The sequence below is a fragment of the Balaenoptera ricei genome, chromosome 2 (assembly GCF_028023285.1).
Source record: "Balaenoptera ricei isolate mBalRic1 chromosome 2, mBalRic1.hap2, whole genome shotgun sequence".
Classification (NCBI taxonomy): Eukaryota; Metazoa; Chordata; class Mammalia; order Artiodactyla; family Balaenopteridae; genus Balaenoptera; species Balaenoptera ricei.
In genome coordinates this window covers 64,723,880-64,743,567 of record NC_082640.1, presented here as the reverse complement: position 1 = coordinate 64,743,567, position 19,688 = coordinate 64,723,880, and the positions used below count along the sequence as shown (strand labels likewise).

The 19,688-nt window shown below is 36.0% G+C and overlaps 1 protein-coding gene across 9 annotated transcripts in view; it reads right to left on the bottom strand.

Moving 5' to 3' along the window:
* Positions 1-19,688, bottom strand: part of MYO9A (myosin IXA) — a 278,184-nt gene that overhangs the window by 219,625 nt on the left and 38,871 nt on the right. For 5 of the 9 annotated variants that reach the window (XM_059912848.1, XM_059912853.1, XM_059912857.1 and 2 more), the window contains exons 2-3: positions 6,873-7,786; positions 1,363-1,457 (exon numbers count right to left, since the gene is read on the bottom strand). In XM_059912848.1, coding sequence (XP_059768831.1) covers positions 1,363-1,457; positions 6,873-7,712 — 935 coding nt within the window. In that variant the 5' untranslated portion in view covers positions 7,713-7,786. Of the gene's footprint in view, positions 1-1,362; positions 1,458-6,872; positions 7,787-13,272; positions 13,388-19,688 lie in introns of all 9 variants that reach the window. The other 4 variants (XM_059912852.1, XM_059912851.1, XM_059912849.1 and 1 more) reach the window with 3 other exon arrangements.

The window sequence follows — 19,688 nt, the reverse complement described above, 5'->3', positions numbered from 1 at the left end:
GTATTTATTTATGCAGATATTATAATACACCTAGAAATGTTAAGAGAAACAACAGTAAAACTAATATAAACAATATAAACAATATAAACTCAAGTTATAACAAGATATAAAATTAATATAAAAATCAGTAGCCTTCACATATACAAATAATGTGCAATTTCAGAAGATATAATGCAAGAGAAAAATCACACTTTTAATAACAACAAAACATTAAAAATAAAATAAGATACTTAGGAATAAACTCAACAAGAAACATAAAAAAACTAAAAAACACTTCTAAAAAGCATAAAGATGTCCATTATCCAAAAATTTATTAGTCCAATAAAACCAAGCCATGAAAGACATGAAAGATCCTTCAATGCCTATTGCTAAGGAGCAAAGAATCCAATCTGTAAAGGCTATATATTATATAATTCCAACCATGTGACATTCTGGAAAATGCAAACCTATTAAATAGACAGTGAAAAGACCAGTGGTTGCCAAAGGTTAGTGGGTGGGAAGGGATGAACAGGTGGAGCACAGGGATTTTTAGGGCATTGAAACTATTCCATATAATATTGTCATGGTGAATACATACCTTTATACATTTATCAAAGCCCATTCCAGGTACAACACAAATGGAATACACTAATGCAAGATATTATTAAGAGGGGAAACTGGGGGATAGGGTGAAGAGGTATATGGGAACTCTCTGTACTGTCTATTCATTTTTGTCATAAACCTAAAACTGTTCTAAAAATAGTCTATTAATTTTTTTAAAGTTATAAAGAATATTGCTGGCACAACCAGAGGACTCTGATCACAGACTGTATAATAAGAATTATTATTATGACAAAATTAAATATCTTAAGTTTAAAATAGTATTAGGGCTCAAGAGGGAGGGGATATGGGGATATATGTATACATATAGCTGATTCAGTTTGTTGTACAGCAGAAACTAACACAACATTGTAAAGTAATTATACTCCAATAAAGATATTTAAAAAAAATAGTATTAAGTAAGGAAAATGTCATTGTGGTTGCTTTAGGAAATACAGTAATTAGGGGGTCAAGTTACCTGCCCAACTTACTCAAAAACAATTTTTTAAAAATGAATGTACAAATAATATAGAAAGATAAAGCAAATGCATACAATTGTTAAAAACTTATAAATCTAAGTTAAGGGTGTATGGGGGTTACACTATTCTAGAACTTTTCTCAGGTTTGAACTTTTCCAAAAGAAAGAAATAATTGAGAAGAAAAAAATTTAATATAAACACTAATGTCACTATTCTCATTAAAAAGCAAATGAACAACCTATGGTTTATGAAGGGGCAATGGCAAAAATATAAACATGCTCCAAAGCCTGCTACTGCTACTTACCCAAGTACAGTGCCTGTTTCTTGGTAATTTACTTGAATAAACTTGCCAAAACGACTTGAATTGTTATTATGAGCTGTCTTTGCATTTCCAAAGGCCTGTCAAAATAAAGAGTTCTCATTAATTTTATTTTTTAAAAATGGAAAATCCTGCTTAGATCAGCTCAAAGAGAAAATAATGTTAAAGAGATAGTAGAAAAGCAATTCACTTTCATAGTTCAGGTAAAGTAAAAGAAAGCAACTAATATTTGAAATGAAACCAAGTAGACTGTATTTTATGCTATTCAGTAAAATAAATCTTAATTTTAAAAACTTATTGCTCATTACAAATCAGATTTCACTTTCACATTCCAGAGCCAGCAAATATTCTTGATATATTTATACATATATATTTTTTAAATCTTGCTTAACTGAAATAGCAATGGGCTAGGAAAAGAATAATTATATCAAAAGAATTACAATTCTAGAACAGTATAAAGGAAATAAAGTTTCATTACATAATGTACTACGCTTTATTATATCTACTTAAAACAAAATGACAGTACTATTTTAGAAAGAATGAAAAATATATGTTTCCTAAGTTATAACCAAAAGTATACACCATGCAATGAAATATTACCTAGCAATAAAGATGGAACTACTGGTACAGACATCAACACTGACAAATATTAAACATTATGCTAAGTGGAAGAAACCATACACAAGAGTACATATTGTAATATGAAATTCTAGAAGAGTCAAAACAAGAGTAACAAGAAGCAGATTAGAAGCTGTCTGGGAATGGGGATGGGGGTGGGAAATGTCTACAAAAGGACACAAGGGGTAATGAAAATATTCTATGCTTGATTGTATGATGGTGGTTACAGGGTATATGCATTTATCAAAATTCACTAAACCATACATTTTAAATGGCTATATTTTATTTCAAGTTATATCTCAGTAAAATTTAAATTTAAAAGAAAGAACCCACTGTTGAACTCACATATTCAACAACTTAAATGAAATCTTCAAGACATAATGCTGAATAAAAGAAGCCAGTCTCCAAACACTACATGCTGTATGATTCCATTTATATGACATTTTGGGAAAAAAAAACAACAACCAGCAATGAAGAACAAACAAGTAGTTCCCACAAGTTATGGGAGGATGGGAGGGCAGAGGGTATGAAGATAAGGAATGGCATGAGGGAGTTTCCTGGGGTAGTGGAACTACGCTGTACCTACACCCATAAATGTTTACACAAATTAATATGTTTACAATTCATAGAATTTTACTGTAAAGTTATTTCTTTTAATTTTAATATCTACTTTTTAAAGTAAATCATTAAAAAATAAAGGCAAATAAGAGACAATTTCAGATATACAAATCTGAAAATATTTATCGTAAGTGAACCCACACTAAAAGAACTAAGGAAGTCCTTCATGCAGAAGGAAAATGCTATCATGTTCAAATATGGATCAACGTAAGGAATAGAGAACAGTAGAAATAGTAACCACATGAGTAAATATATAAAATACATTTTATTACTTAGACCTCTTGAAAAGATTACTGAGGATGAGATCAGAGAAAATGGTAAAGATCTCTGAAATTCCTCTCCCCTTCATAAGACAAATAAGACTAACAAAAATTGTTATTTGTCAAAAGTAACATCAACTTTCTGATGATTCTAGAAATTAACAAGGGCTTGGAATAATCCTTTGTAGAAGAACATTTAATCAAGGAAAACAGCTGGATCTCGGTAAGAAAAGCAGGTACTGGTGGCATTTTAACTTACCTGATTACCAATTCCCTCTGCCTAGCTCCACACTGAAAAGAAAACTGACACCCTACAATTACAGGGTTTTTTTAAAAAAGCAGTCTAGCCTAGAAGCCACTGGAAAGATCAGACTAGGGTTAGAGTTAAAGCCTTGTCCCACAGTTAACTCACAATTTGACCTATCTGGCATTTTCCTAGAAAACCTCATTCAAAGGGCTATCTTTCTGTGACCTGACTTGAAGATCACTCAGAGAACAACCTTTTCCCACAGGTGTGTTTGTTAAAATAAAAACTAAAAAATAGAGTTGCCATGTGATCCACCAATCCCACTCCTGGGCATATGTCCGGAGAAAACTCTAATTTGAAAAGATACATGCACCCCTATATTCATAGTGGCACCACTTACAATAGCCAAGACATGGAAACAACCTAAATGTCCATGGACAGAAGAATGGATAAAGATGTGGTATATATACACAAAGGAATACTACTCGGCCATAAAAAAGAATGAAATAATGCCATTTGCAACAACATGGATGGACCTAGAGATTATCATACTAAGTGAAGTCAGAAAGAGAAAGACAGCAATATCATGTGATACCACTTATATGTAGAATCTAAAATATGACACAAATAAACTTATTTACAAAATAGAAACAGACTCACAGGCATGGAGAACAAATTTGTGGTTACCAAAGAGGAAAGGGGGTGGGAGAGGGATAAATTTGGAATTTGAGATTGGCAGATACACACTACTACATATAAAATAAATAAACAACAAGGACCTATTGTATAGCACAGGGAACTAACTATATTCATATCTTGTAATAACCTATGATGGAAAAGAATATGAAAAAGAATATGTGTATATATGTATAAGTGAATCACTCTGTTGTACACCAGAAACTAACACAACATTGTAAATCAACTATATTTCAGTACCAAAAAAGAGAGCGAGAAAGAGAAAAAAAGGAAAAAAAAAATGGTGATGCAGTGGTTAAGACTCCACGCTACCAATGAAGGGTGCCAGGTTCGATCCCTGGTCAGGGAACTAGATCCCACATGCATGTCATAACTAAGAGTTCACATGCCACAACTAAGGAGCCGATGAGCTGCAACTAAGGAGTCCACGCACCGCAACTAAGGAGCCCGCCTGCCTCAACTAAGGAGTCCACGTGCCACAACTAAGGAGTCCAAGTACCGCAACTAAGTAGCCCACATGCCTCAACCAAAGAGTCAGAGAGCCGCAACTAAGGAGCCCGTGAGCCGCAACTAAGACCCAGTGCACCCAAATAAAATATTAAAAAAAAAAAAAAGAAATGGTGAGAGCAGACATCTGTGACTTCTTTCTGATCAAAGGGAGAAAGCTTTCAGTCTTTCACCATTAAGTATGTTGTTAACCTATAATTTTTAATAGGTGTTTTTAATCAGATTGAGAAAGTTCCTTCCTATTCCTAGTTTGTTGAGAGTGTGGTTTTTTTTGTTTGTTTTGTTTTTTTAATCATGAAAGGGTGTTGTTTTTGTCAAATGCTTTTTCTGTATCTATTCTGATGATGGTGTGGCTTTTGTCCTTTAGTCTATTAATATTGTATAATATATTTATTTTTGTACTGTTTAACCAAACTTTCATTCCTTAATAGAAATCCTACTTTACCATGGTGTATACTTCTTTTTATATTTTGCTGAATTAAGTTTGCCAGTATTTCTTTAAGAATGTCTGTGCTTCAAGGGATATCAGTCTGTAATTTTCTTTTGTTGTGGTGTCTTTGTTTAATTTTGGTATCAATGAAATATTTTGGGCCTTATAAAATTAGAAAGTGTTCCTCCTTCCTGTTCTATTTCTTGGAAGAATTTTTGAAGGATTTGTGTTAATTCTTCTTTAAATGTTTAGTAGAATTCATCAGTGAAGTCATCTGGTCCTGGGCAATTTTTTTTTTTTTTTGGAAGTTTCTGACTGCTAAGAAACAGACTCATAGACATAGAAAACAAACTTATGGTTACCAAAGGGGAAAGGGAGTGGAAGAGGGAGAGGGATAAATTAGGACTTCAGGATTAGCAGATACAAACTATATACTATATATAAAATAGATAAACAACAAGGTCCTACTGTATAGCACAGGCAACTATATTTAATATCCTGTAATAAACCATATGGAAAAGAATGTGAAAAAGAATATGTATGTATATGTATAACTGAATCACTTTGCTGTACACCCGAAACTAACACAACATTGTAAATCAACTATACTTCAATAAAAAAATTAAAAAATAAAAAAATTTTAATTTTAATTTTAAAAAAGAGAGGGTTAAACCTGGGAAAAATGTATATATATTTTCAAAACATGTCCGATAAAAGATCTGCACCCAGCATACACAAAGAACTCTCAAAACACAACAATAACAAGTTGGGCAATAGATTCTGACAGACACTTCACCAAGGAACATATATACGTTGCAAATAAACACATGAAAAGGTGCTCACATCATTAGTTATTATAGAATGCAAATTAAAATCATGAGATACCTTTGTATACCTACTTGAATGGCTAAAATTAGAAAGAATGACTATATCAAGGGTTAGCAAAGATATGGAATAACTGAAACTGTATATACTGTTTGGTGGGAATATAAAATGGTATGTACAATTTATACATAAGTTTGGCAGTTTCTTTAAAAGTTAAACAGATACCTATCATATGACCCAGTCATTCCACTCCTAGCTATGTACCCAAGAGAAAAGACAGCATATGTCCACACAAAAACTTGAATACTTCATGTGTTATAGCCAGAAACTGGAAACAACGTGTATGTCCATCAAAAGATGAATGAATAAACAAAGTATGGTATTATCCATACAATGGAATACTGTCTTAGCAAAAGGAATCAATTATTGACACACACACAAAGTAATTAAACCAAGTAAGAGAAGTCAAACATAAAATAGTACATACTACATGATTCCATTTATATAAAACTATAGAATGTACAGACTAACCTACAGTGACAGAAAGCACATAAGTGGTTTCTTATAGATGAGTGGGCTAGAAAGGGTGAGAAAGAGGCATTACAAAGGTATATGAGAACACTTTAGGGATAATGGATATGTTCAGTATCTTGATTGTGGTGGTGGTTTAATGGGTATGTATCAATACATATGTCAAATTTATCCAATTGTACACTTTAAATATGTGCAATTATACCTCACAAAAATCTCTTTCAAAAAACAAGTAATATTACCTTTCCTTTCAGCTCTAAAACAAAAATAGTGTATTCTCTTTCCTTTCTACCCTTGATGGTATTACTTCTAAAACACAGAACTAAAAACTCTTTCCCATATTCTCTGCGTTTTCAAAAATGAACCCTTAGAATTTCAATCCTAGGCACAGATTTTAAGGCTGCAAAGATAAAAATATATTAACAAGACTATATTCCCCAACTACCTATTTCCACAATCCAATACAGACAGGAGTCCTGCCCCTGCTATCTCCCTTTACAGGGGGCTATATCTGACTCCAATCAACTTTCCATTGCATCCTTTGAAATGGCCCAAAGACATCCTTTGAAAAAAATATTGCCACTGTCACACCTTTCAATCTTCCACACTGCTTTTTTTTGCTTTCCTATCTTCCAGTTTTCCTTGGTAACTAAAAATGATGTCTATACTTCTATTTAGTTTCATTTCACTTTCTCACATCTAACAAATTTTAATTTTTTTAAAGATATGTTTAAGAGTAAGAAAAGTATTTCTACACACTTACCTCAAGTACTGGTCCAGCTCCAAGAATAATTTGTTCCACTCCACTGGCAAATCCTTTCTGACTGAGGGCAGTAAGGTGATGAATAAGAAAGTTTGTGCTTTGAGTCTTCCCAGAACCACTCTCTCCTGAAATCACGATGCACTGATTCCTTTTGCGCTGAAGCATGGCATGATAAGCTACATCAGCCACAGCATAAATGTGAGGCTCAAGTTTTCCCAATTGGTGGTTATCATACATTTTGACGTATTTGGGGTTATAAATAGGAAGAAACTTGAATGGGTTAATAGCTATTAGAATACTGCCAACGTAGGTGTAAATTTTTTCATGCTTAAAGCGATTTCGTAGGTTTTCTAAGAGAGTTTTCTCATTCAAATCAGGTAAGCTACATAAATCATCAAAGTCTTTTTGTTGAGGCTGTGGAAGAAAACCCCGTTCCATCATCCTGCGACGTTCTTCTGTTACCCGTAGCCATGACTGAAGACTACCATAATGGATTGATCCATCAAGGTTTTTTTCTCTCAGAAGAAAACGGTAGTCCTCTCCACTCAAGCGATTTTCCAGAGCCATTCGGGGCCACAACATCATTCGCTGAACTGGACAGTCTGTTGGATTGAGTATCCATTCTTCTCCACCGAATTCTTTTACCTCTGCTAGAACATAACATTTTGTTTTGTCAAGATGAAGTCTGTTTATAAGAGAGTCAATCACCTCAGCAGCCGTGGAGTTTTTTCTGGCAGGAATTGGACAGTAGATTGTCCCTTCTGAAATTGTCCCAGGATATATACGTAATGTATGTTCATTATCCTCAAAGCGTCGTCTTCCTCCATCATTTATATTCATATTGGATCCTGTCCCATCAGCATGGATAGTATGTGTTCAAGACTGCACAAATCATTTTCGTGGCAAAAGAACTGCTGCAACATAAAAGATGTGAAACATTAAGAAGTCACATTACACAGTCACTGTTTTCTGAAGCTCAAAAAAAGAGGCTTAACAATCAAGTTGATTACATCTTTTAGGACAAAAAATCTTAACTCTTCTCTTAGTATAAGGACGGTTCTTGAAGACAGTCTCGTTGAGATCACATAATATTTCATATTATTGTCCAAATCTGCACACTTCCTAAAACAGCCAAAATTTTTTCAGTCTTTTGTTATATTAATAATTCAAAACCCAAAGAATAAAAATAAAAATTAATTTGTCCTCTACTATCTTGAATGTTTCTAAGGTACCTGGGAATAGAATCAAGTTCTTTCTTTATATATGAAAAGAGCCTCATTGAAGACTGGCTTAAGATGGACAGAACAGTCACACAAATCTAATCACCCCACACCCAAAAGCTCTTAAAGTTAAAGCAAAACCGAGAAAGAGTGCATCAATAGAGCAAAAATTTGTGAAATTAAAAACAGCAAGAAGATGAGCTCAGATAAACAGAAATTAAACTAGATGAAGTTATAACCAAGAAAACAATGAGAGAAACCTGCTATAGAAGAGACATATTTTCAAGGACTTCTGGACTCTGTCTCCCTTAAGGTGAAGATGTAAAGGGAGCAACAAAATTGATCCTGCCCCTGGCTTGCTGAACAAAGCTGACAAAATGATACAACTAGGCACCATTACAAATTTTATTCAACCTTCCCTTTTCCTTCAATGCTGCCTTTTTATCTAACTTTATTTCATTTCTTACAAGTATTCTGTATACCCTCCAATTTTCTCAAACCCCACATATATCACACCTCTAAAAGAATGATTTCAACTTTTATGCCTAACTGAGAAAACAGTGATTTCTTTTAAATGACTTCTCCAACTCAAAATGTATTCCTATTTTCATCTCATCTCTGTTCTTCCATTTCTGTCTACAGAGAAAATGTTCCAGATCCTTCCCATTTCTTAGCATCTCCAACAGTATCTTGCCCCATCAAAAAACAGCTCCCATATGCTATCCATCTTTCCCTTTTCACTTATTGCATCCTTTAACATATAGATGCTGTTATTTTTTTAAAAAAGAAAAATACCTTCAGTTGCTTCTCTCGTACTACTACACTACTTTTGTCAAAGTCCTCTCTAATGAAGGTACTCTGTTTACCTTCTTCCTAGATTTTCTTTCAAAAGCAGAGAATACTACAGAACATATAAAAAGCAGCCATAAATCTACTACCCAAATTCACCGTTTGAAAACTGCTGTAATCGCTCCAGATTATTTTATAAACAAACAAAATATTAGAGAGATAATTAAAGCTCCTTCCTTTGCTCTGCAGAGGTAACCATTATCCTGAGGTTGGTATTATTCCCATACATGCTTTTATATTTTTACTACACATGTGGGTCCCCATAAATTATAGGTAGTATTGTTTCCAATTTTTAAGCTTTAAAAAAAATGCTATACCAAATAGTCTGCATCTCACTATAACTTAACATTGTCTTTTCTATTTATAAATGCTGATACATGTAACGTTCATTAATTGCCAAGCAATATGACATGGTATGTTGGCTCATTAATTGTAACAAATGTACCACTCTAGTGGGAGATGCTGATAATGGGTGAGGCTATGCATATGTGGGGGCAGGCAGGGGATGTACGGGCAATCTCTGTACTTTCCACTCAATTTTGCTGTGAACCTAAAACTGTCCTAAAAAATAAAGTCTATTTTTCAAAAACTCCCATTGTATGCTTATACTACAATTTATCAATCTACTATTAATTAAACCACAATTTATCAATCTACTACACTAAATCCTTCCACTGAACGCTTAAAATGTTTCCAGTATTACACTATTAAAGCAATGCTGCAGTTCTCATACATGTCTCTTCATGTACCTTTGCTAGAATTTCTCTGGACTGTAGACCTAAGAGTGAAATTGCTGGACCTTAAGCACCTTCAACTTTACTAGATATTAACAAAATGCTCTCCAAAGCAGTTGTACCAACTATTTCACAGCCGGTGTAGGAAGAGCTCATGTTTCTCTGCCTCCTTACCAAAAGTCAGTATTGTCAGACTTGAGTTTGTGCCAATGTAAGAAATGTAAAAAGGTATTTCATTACTTCAATTTGTATTTCCTTCATGACTAGTAAGGAGGGGCAACACTTATCCTATCATTTGCCATTGGGGCTATGATTGTTTATTCATTTTCCCCTTTTGACTTGTCTTTTCCTTATTAATTTGAATGATTTTTCATATATCCTGGATATTAATCAATTTCAGCTGAATGAGTGACAAATATCTCCTACCATTCTGTAGCTTATCTTTCTATTTTGTTCATATTGCCTTTTGTTGTAGAGAAGTTTTATTTTTAATAAATTTATCAATACTTTACAGGTTATTATTTCTTTTTTAAGAAGCAACATTAACAACAATTGCAGTTAACTCTTATTATGTGCTTATTTGTACTAGTCATTTTTCTAAGCATTGCACATGGATCATTTAATCCTCACAATTCCTCCCTCAGGATTGTTTTTATCATCATCATCCTCATTTTACAAATGAGAAAACAGAGAAATTTTACAGAACTTGACCAAATGTAATAAAGATGAGATTTGAAGCAGGCAGTCTGGCTCTAAAACCTACATACTATTATCTCCTGGTATCGTTTTTTAAAATCCTCCTTTATCCTAAGGATATGAAGTTATTATCTTATATTTTCTTCTAAAAGGCCTAAATTTTGTTTTTCTTATGTAGGTCTTTTAACGCATACAGAACTTATTTTCATGTATGCTGTGAGATAGGGCTTGTAATTATATTCAAGTCAATTCAGATTAGCAACTGAACCAGCATCACAATGAAGAATCTAATCTTTCCCCACTGACTTATAATGCCACCTCTGCCATGTGGCAAATTCCAGATAAGTATCAATCTGTTCAGGGCTCTGTACTGTTTCCCACTAGTCTATTTATCCATCAATAAGCCTGTCTTACCTATTACTGCTCTATGATAAGTTTTGATATCTGGAGGGCATATCACCTCAATTTGTTCCTCTTTAATGTTACTTTGGTTATGTTCTATAAAAATTTTAAGATCAGCATATCAACTACAATGAAAAAACCTTTTGGCGTTTTGATGGACATTGCAATGACTTTACAGATCAATACTGGAAAAAACTGACATCCTACTGACTTCCCATTCATGAACACCATGTGTTGTTTTTAATCACACTGTTTTCACTTCTAAGGTTTCTGTCATTTTCATATAGTTTTAAGAGATACTACTCACCTCCTTGAAAATCCTAAATAATATATAATCTGATATTTTTCAGACTCATATTTTAATGTCATCAGCGTGAACTGCTCTTCTGATTGTTGATTTTTTTTTTTTTTTAATTTTATAGCTACTTTATTTATTTATTTATATTTGGCTGTGTTGGGTCTTCAGTTCGTGCGAGGGCTTTCTCTAGTTGCGGCAAGCGGGGGCCACTCTTCATCGCGGTGCGGGGACCGCTCTTCATCGCGGTGCGCGGGCCTTTCACTATCGCGGCCCCTCCCGTTGCGGGGCACAGGCTCCAGATGCGCAGGCTCAGTAGTTGTGGCTCACGGGCCCAGCTGCTCCGTGGCATGTGGGATCTTCCCAGACCAGGGCTCGAACCCGTGTCCCCTGCATTAGCAGGCAGATTCTCAACCACTGCGCCACCAGGGAAGCCCTGTTGATTTTATTTCATGTTTCTCAGCATTAGATGACTTAATTTGTTTGAGAACTTAGCTTTAGAGGTGAACTTTTTGATGGAAGACTTTTGTTTTTCATACCAGCATTTACTAAGAACCCACTATTTACTACTTTTTTTAAACAAAGCCACAATACCATTAATCACACCTTTAAAGATTAATATTTTTTAATACGACTGGTCAGTGTGTGATTTCCCCAGTTATCTCATAAATATTTTTCTTACAGTTGGCCTATTCAAATCAGGAGATCTGCCCTGCAGTAACAGTAAGGATATGCTTTAAGCTAGGAGGTTCTAGCTGTAAAGCTATGTTTGTGTTCTCCTGAGTCCGTAGGTATAAGGCCTCATATAAACTGTGGCTTCTGGCAATAGAAAGCAGCAAAGCTACTCCTTACAGTCATGCAGGCTGTGCTGGGTACTATTTCAGGAGATGCACTGCATAACTGCAGTCTGATCTAAAAGGTGAATAATATGGCAGCCCCAGGGGACTTCCCTGGCGGTCCAGTGGTTAAGAATCCGTGCTCTCAATGCAGGGGACACAGGTTCGATACCTGGTCGGGGAACTAAGATCTTGCATGCCGCACGGCACGGCCAAAAAAAAAAGGCACCCCCAGAGCTAAACTCAGAAATACCTTTTTCAATAGAGGAGCCCTACCTACCCTGGCCCTTGGTTACCAACAATGAGCCCAATTCCAATGACACTTCCACATTATCTCAGAGGCCAAAACCTCAGATGCTTTCCCTGCAAGCTCCCAGACATAAGCCACAGTCACTGCTTTGTGTTCTATTCTCTTTCCAAAATAGAAATGTTTACCTTTTTGAGCCCCATTTATGTCAATTCAGTTTTCTCTTTTTGTTAGTTTATCAGTCTTTGCTTTGTGTTTACAAAGAAGGGGTTGCCTCAAAATATCACTCGCGGGGAATTCCCTGGCAGTCCAGTGGTTAGGACTCCGAGCTCCCAGTGCAGGGGGCCCCAGTTCGATCCCTGGTTGGGGAACTAAGATCCCGCAAGCTGCTCAGCGTGGCCAAAAAAAAAAAAGAATTAAAAAAAAAATCACTCTTAAATACATCTTGACAGCAATCCGTGAGTGTTTATCAGAATCATCTAGGGAACATTTTAAAAATATACATTTCTAGGCCCAATAATGGTTCTGAGGTTGGGACAACTAGGCAATTCTTTTGTTGCTGGTCCAGAGAACAGCATTTGGGAATCAGTGGTCTATATATCCACTTTCCACTCCCTTACCACTCTTTCCACATAGCAAGCTACTGCCAATGTTCTTTAAAAACGTCACCAATTACCATAAGGTTGCCAAATCCAAAGGTCTCTTCTCAAGCCTCATCTTAACACACCACACTGTAGCATCTGACTAATGTGGCCACCTTCTCATTCTTAAAACAGCCCTCACATGACAATTCTTTTTCTTGTAATCTTCCTGATAGATTGATTCTTTTTCTGAATCACTCTTACAGTTCCTCTTCCACTACCTCACTTTAAAGATAAAAATATTCTCCCAGTTTCTGGTCTCAACCCAGTGCTCATCTATCTGGATGATAACATCTAGTCTTCTATAATTTATACTGTTTCCTATTACCTATGGATGCTTTTGCACTACAGTGGCAGAACTGAGCAGTTATGACAGAGACCATATAGTCCACAAAGCCAAAAAATAATCAATATGAAAGAGGGCAAGGGAGCATTTAGAACAGATGGAACAAATGGAAAGCATACTAAATACATAAGTACCTGTATTAAGCGTGAATGCTCCAGTTAAAAGACAAAGATGGTCAGAGCAGATTTTTTAAATCCACCTCTGTGCTGTTTTCAATAGACACACATGTATAATACGAGGATACAGAACCTGAAAGTTAAAAAAAAAAAAAAAAAAGAAGCTATACCATGTAAATTCTAGCCAAAAGAAATTTGGTATAATCAAAATAACTTCAAGCAAAATGTTAAAAGAAAGTTGAGTTAAATATCTCTAAGGCCCTTTTTAGCCCTTACATACTGTAATACTAGGTTTACACCTGAGACAAAGGTCTTAGGATATCACTGGTGACCCTGAAAAGTAGAAAATAGAAAAGGAGTATAAGAAGTTAAACAGGAAGTGACAGATTGGCAAGTAGACTAGCAGGTGTTGCTCATATCTGCTATAAAAGAAAGGAGAAGAAGTATGAGTGAAATGTTTATTAGTTAGGGGGCTTGGCAGCACACCTTTATGGTTATAAATAGAATCAAGCAGAGAAAAAGGAACTGAAAACTTAAAAAAATGAAGGTCTGATGAGCCAAGGTTCTTTGGTAAGCAAGACAAAGTAAGATTTAGGTCAAAGGTAGACAGGTAACTCTCACAGAAAGAAAAAACACTTTTTCTGAAAGAATTGAAAAAAAAAAAAAAAGATGGATTGAGGAACAGCTTTTCAGGTAAGATGTGACAAGAGTGCTTATTAGAGACTTCCCTGGCGGTCCAGTGGTTAAAACTTCACCTTCCAAAGCAGGGGGTGGGGGTTTGATCCCTGATTGGGGAGCTAAGATCCCACATGCCTCACAGCCAAAATACCAAAATGTAAAACAGAAGCAATACTGTTAACAAATTCAATATAAAGACTTAAAAAAAAGTGCATGTTAGCTGATCTTTATCACTAGATAGGCTATAGGAGCCCAATTTTTTTTAATATTTATTTTTTTATTTTATTTATTTGGTTGTGCTGGGTCTTGGTTGCAGCAGGCGTACTCCTTAGTTGCAGCAGGTGTGCTCCTTAGTTGCAGCTTGCAGGCTCCTTAGTTGAGGCATGCATGTGGGATCTAGTCCCTGACCAGGGATCGAACCCAGGCCCCCTGCATTGGGAGCGTGGAGTCTTAACCACTGCGCCACCAGAGAAGTCCCAACCCAATTTTAACCTATAGTATATCAATACCAACTAAAAGCCAAATTTGGTGCTGAAAGAAAAAACATCTTGTAGTATTTCAACTAAAGAAAGGGTGATGGAAAAAATGAGTCACGTATGACACACTATAGCATAAGTATATGGACAGCTATCGGTTTAGTCTGCCCCATAAGTAATCTATACCTTCTTCTGGTGAAAGTACTGTGTTTTCCTTTGAAGAACTACTCCTCCTCCCTTGTCATATGACACAGTTTGAATGGACTGACCTCATCCCCCACTTAGTTGTGACCCAGGCCCAGCCAATCAGTTTATTCCATTCCCCCTAGTGACAGTGGCTGCTTACTGAGATTCCCTACTGGAAATTTGCTGTTAACTATTAGGAAAGAAGCATTTTTTTTTTCGCTACTAGGGCAGCTAATCTAGAAAAATGTAAATCTAGAGCTATCGGCAGTCATCTTCTCTGAATGCATAGAAGAAGCCTCTCTGCAGTAAAAGTAATGAACTAACTCAACACACAGCAAAACCGTATCAACACTGAGCCACTGAATCCAGCTGTGCCTCAGATAAACTCAACCACTGAACCTCTTGTTAAGTGTGCCAATCAATTCCTTTTTATTCCCTGAGCCACTCTGAGTTGGGTTTTTCTGTTCTCTGTCAACAAAAGAACCCACTACAACAGGTTTAGTATAATATCCTTTGATAATATAGGCATCCCTTGTTACACAAATTCCTCATATCCAAAATCTCACAATCTAAACTCAGGAACCAAATATATTTGAATACGCTTTTGGATACTTCCTTCACTATCACGCTATTTGCTATCCACTTGCATAACCAAATAAATTCAAATAAGGCAGTACCCCCGCCCCCGGGCATCCAAATCCACTATCAAAACTGAAGAATTAAACAGATTTAGATAGTGAAGGATACTTGCAATGCCAACCATGCAGAAATATGGCAAGGGATGTACAATATAACGTCAAATGAAAAAACATAAACTATAAAATTGTATATAAAAGTATACATATATAAAAAATGAACCACAATATTAGGCTTTGGGGAAATCGTCAAATTTTCCTTTTATAGTGTTCACCAAAATTAAGTTTGACATGCATTACTTCATTTGAGTTGAACAGCAATTCTCTGAGACAGGAAACAAACTATTACCTTTCAAAATAGAAAATTAAGGCTTAAAGAGCAAAAAAAAAAAATCTATAAAATTGATGATAAATATTTCAAATCAGCAGAGAAAAATGGATTACTCAATAATGATGTGGGGATAAATGACTAATTTTAAAAATAAAACTATGCATATTAGGAATTACTGGCACTTATATAGCATCAGATATTGCTATATTTTTCATAAAGAAAATTATTTAATATTCTTTTTATGCCCTATCCCAAAGTAGTTATTTCAAAAGTATATGCTAACAGAGAAAAACAATGTGGTGAGACAGTTGCTGTGGTCAGTAGGGTGTGGTTCAGAATAGGCTAGCTTATGACGACATTCACTGGACTGAGTTAGAAGAGACTAATTATAGAGGAAACCTATGGTGAAGGAAACAGAGTTCGGAATACAGTGTCCTTTAAATCAGAAGTTCAGTAAAAAAAGATAAAAAGGAATAACTAAAGATTTTTAATTCAGTGTTCTGTCTTTGTGCTAATAAACCTTAATTTTCAAAAAATATGCATTGTCGGGCTTCCCTGGTGGTGCAGTGGTTGAGAATCTGCCTGCTAATGCAGGGGACACGGGTTCGAGCCCTGGTCTGGGAAGATCCCACATGCCGCAGAGCAACTAGGCCCGTGAGCCACAACTACTGAGCCTGCGCGTCTGGAGCCTGTGCTCCGCAACAAGAGAGGCCACGATAGTGAGAGGCCCGCGCACCGCGATGAAGAGTGGCCCCCGCTTGCCGCAACTAGAGAAAGCCCTCGCACAGAAACGAAGACCCAACATAGCCAAAAATTAATTAATTAATTAATTAAAAAGATATATATATATATATACATATGCATTGTTGCTTTTACTTTTTTATCAAGTTCTCAAAGTTATTTTTCAAGAAGAAAAAAGAAGTGTCCTTTCTCTTTATACTTGCTTTATCATAGGGATCTATTTATGAATGTTAGCAAGCAGGATCGTATATTATCACTCAGTGACAAGAGAATTGGAAGGACAGAATCAGGCAAACGTATATCTGAAAAATAAAAATCCAGCTTTGTTACAGCTTCACTCAAAGCAAAAGCCTCACCAGTACATTTTGAAAGAAGAACATTCTACTATCAAGGTAGGGTCCATTTGAGAAAACATTACTGACTTGTGTACTGCTATAAATTTCATGGTGAGAGAGCTATTAAACATTTTGAACTTATTTTAGAAAAATGACTCTGGGAAAGTGGTACTCAAGAGCTAATATTCATGTTTCTTCATTTTTTAGTACTTACAACTGAAATGTTCTACAAATAAATATATTTATTACCATACTAATGTATAATCACATACAGACACACCTTGGCGATATTGCAGTTTTCGGTTCCAGACCACCACAATAAAGTGAATATCACAATAAAGCAAGTCACAAAGATTTTTTTGGTTTCCCGTTGCTATAAAAGTTATGTTTACGCTATACTACAGTCTATTAAGTGTGCAATAGCATTATGTCTAAAAAATGTACAGACCTCAATTAAAAACTACTTTATTGCTAAAAAAAAAGTGCTAACCATCACTGAAGCTTTCAGCGAGTTGTAATTTTTTTGCTGGTGGAGGGTCTTCCCTCAATGCTGATGGCTGCTGATCGATCACAGTGGTAGTTTCTGAAGGTTGGGGTGACTATGGCAACTTCTTAAAATAAGACAACAATGAAGATTGCTGCATCGATTGACTTCCTTTCATGAACGATTTCTCTGAAGCATGCAATGCTGTTTGATAGCATTTTAGCCACAGAACTTCTTTCAAAATTGGAGTCAATCCTCTCAAATCCTGCCTCTGCTCTATCAACTAAGTTTATGTAATATTCTGAATCCTCTGTTGTCATTTCAATAATCTTCACAGCGTCTTCACCAGGAGTAGATTCCACCTCAAGAAACCACTTTCTTTTTGCTCATCCATAAGAAACAACTCCTCAGCCAATTAAGCTTTACCATGAAATTGCAGCAATTCAGTCACATCTTCAGATTCCACTTCTAATTCTCTTGCTATTTCTACCACATCTGCAATTACTTCCTCTGTTGAAGTGCTGAACCCCTCAGTCATCCATGAGGGTTGGAATCTGATTCTTCCAAACTTCTGTGTTGACATCTTCTCATGAATCACAAATGGTCTCAATAGCATCTAGAATGCTGAATCATTTCCAGAAGGTTTTCAAATGACTTTTCCCAGAACCATCAGAGGAAATCACTGTCTATGACAGCTAGAGCCTTATGAAATGTTGTTCTTAAATAATAAGACTTGAAAGTCACAATTACACCTTGATCTGCAGAATGGACGTTGTGTAGGGGGCACGAAAACAACATTAATCTCATACATCCCTATCAGAGCTCTTAGATGACCAGGTGCATTGTCAGTGAGCAGTAATATTTTGAAAAGAATCTTTTTTTCTGAGCAGGTCTCAACAGTGGGCTTAAAATATTCAGTAAACCATGTTATAAACAGATGTGACAGCATCCAGCCTTTGTTGTTCCATTTTAGAGAACAGGCAGAGTAGATTTAGCATAATTCTCAAAGGCCCCAGGATTTCTGGAATGGTAAATAAGCACTGGGCTTCAACTTCAAGTCACCAGCTGCATTAACCCTTAACGAGAGTCAGCCTGTCCTTTGAAAACAGGCATTGACTTCTCCTCTCTAGCTATGAAAGTTCTAGATGGCATCTTCTTCCAATAGAAGGCTATTTCATCTACATTGAAAATCTGTTGTTTAGCATAGCGACCTTCATTAATTACCTTAGCTAGATTTTCTGGATAACTTGGTGCAAATTCTATATGAGCACTTGCTGCTTTGCCTTGCACTTTTATGTTATGGAGACAGCTTCTTTTCTTAAACCTCATGAACCAACCTCTGCTAGCTTCAAACTTTTCTTCTGCTGCTTCCTCACCTCTCTTAGCCTTCATAGAATTGAAGAGAGTTAGGGCCTTGCTCTGGATTGGCCTTTGGCTTAAAGGAACTGTAACTGGTTTGATCTTCAATCCATACCACTAAAACTTTCTCCATATCAGCAATAAGGCTATTTTGCTTTCTTATTCGTGATGTTTACTGGAGTAGCACTTTTAATTTCCTTCAAGAACTTTTCCTTTGCAATCGCAACTTGGCTAACTGGCACAAGAGGCTTAGCTTTCAGCCTATCTCAGCTTTTCGACATGCCTTCCTCGCTTAGCTTAGTCATTTCTAGCTCTTGATTTAAAGTGAGAGACATGCGACCCTGCCTTTCACTTGAACACTTTGAAGCTACTGTAGGGTTATTTAATTGGCGTAATTTCAATATTTTTATATCTCAGGGAATCGGGAGGCCTGAGGAGAGGAAAAGAGACGGGGGGAATGTCCAGTCGGTGAAGCAGCCAGAACACATACAACATATGCCGATTAGTTCATAGTCTTGTGTGGGCGTGGTTGTGGCACCCCAAAACAATTACAATAGTGACATCAAAGGTCACTGATCGCAGAGCACCATAACAAATACAGTAATAATGAAAGTTTGAAATATTGAGAGAATTACCAAAATGTGACTCAGAGACACAAAGTGAGCACACGCTGTTGGAAAAACGGTGCCAATAAACTTGCTTGAATGCAGTGGCCACTTCAATTTGTAAAACATTCAGTATCTGTGAAGCACAATAAAGCAAAGTGCCATAAAATTAGGTATGTATGTATATAAACATACATGTAACTTATTTAGATATGCAAATATTTGTATTTTTAAACTATGCAAACTATGTGTTTTGTAATGATTTTTTCTTCCAAAGGTCCCCAAATACTCTTTTTACAAACCCATTTCTTCCTCTTCCTGGGCACTCAGCTAGACTTTATTTCCCAACCTTCCTTGCAGTTAGTTACATATGACCATGTGATCAAGTCCCATGCCAATGATATGTGGGCAGGGGTAATGTACATCCCCTCCAAGCTGAGCCAATAAAAGCCCCTAAAAAAAAGGTCTGCCTTTCCTTGTCTGGAAAGGATCCAGGAAAAAGCTCTAAGATCCTAAGGGACACAGAGCCAATAGATGGAAGGACCCCGGGTTCCCCATGACCACATGGAAAAGAGTACCCACCATCACCCCAACCCCATTCACC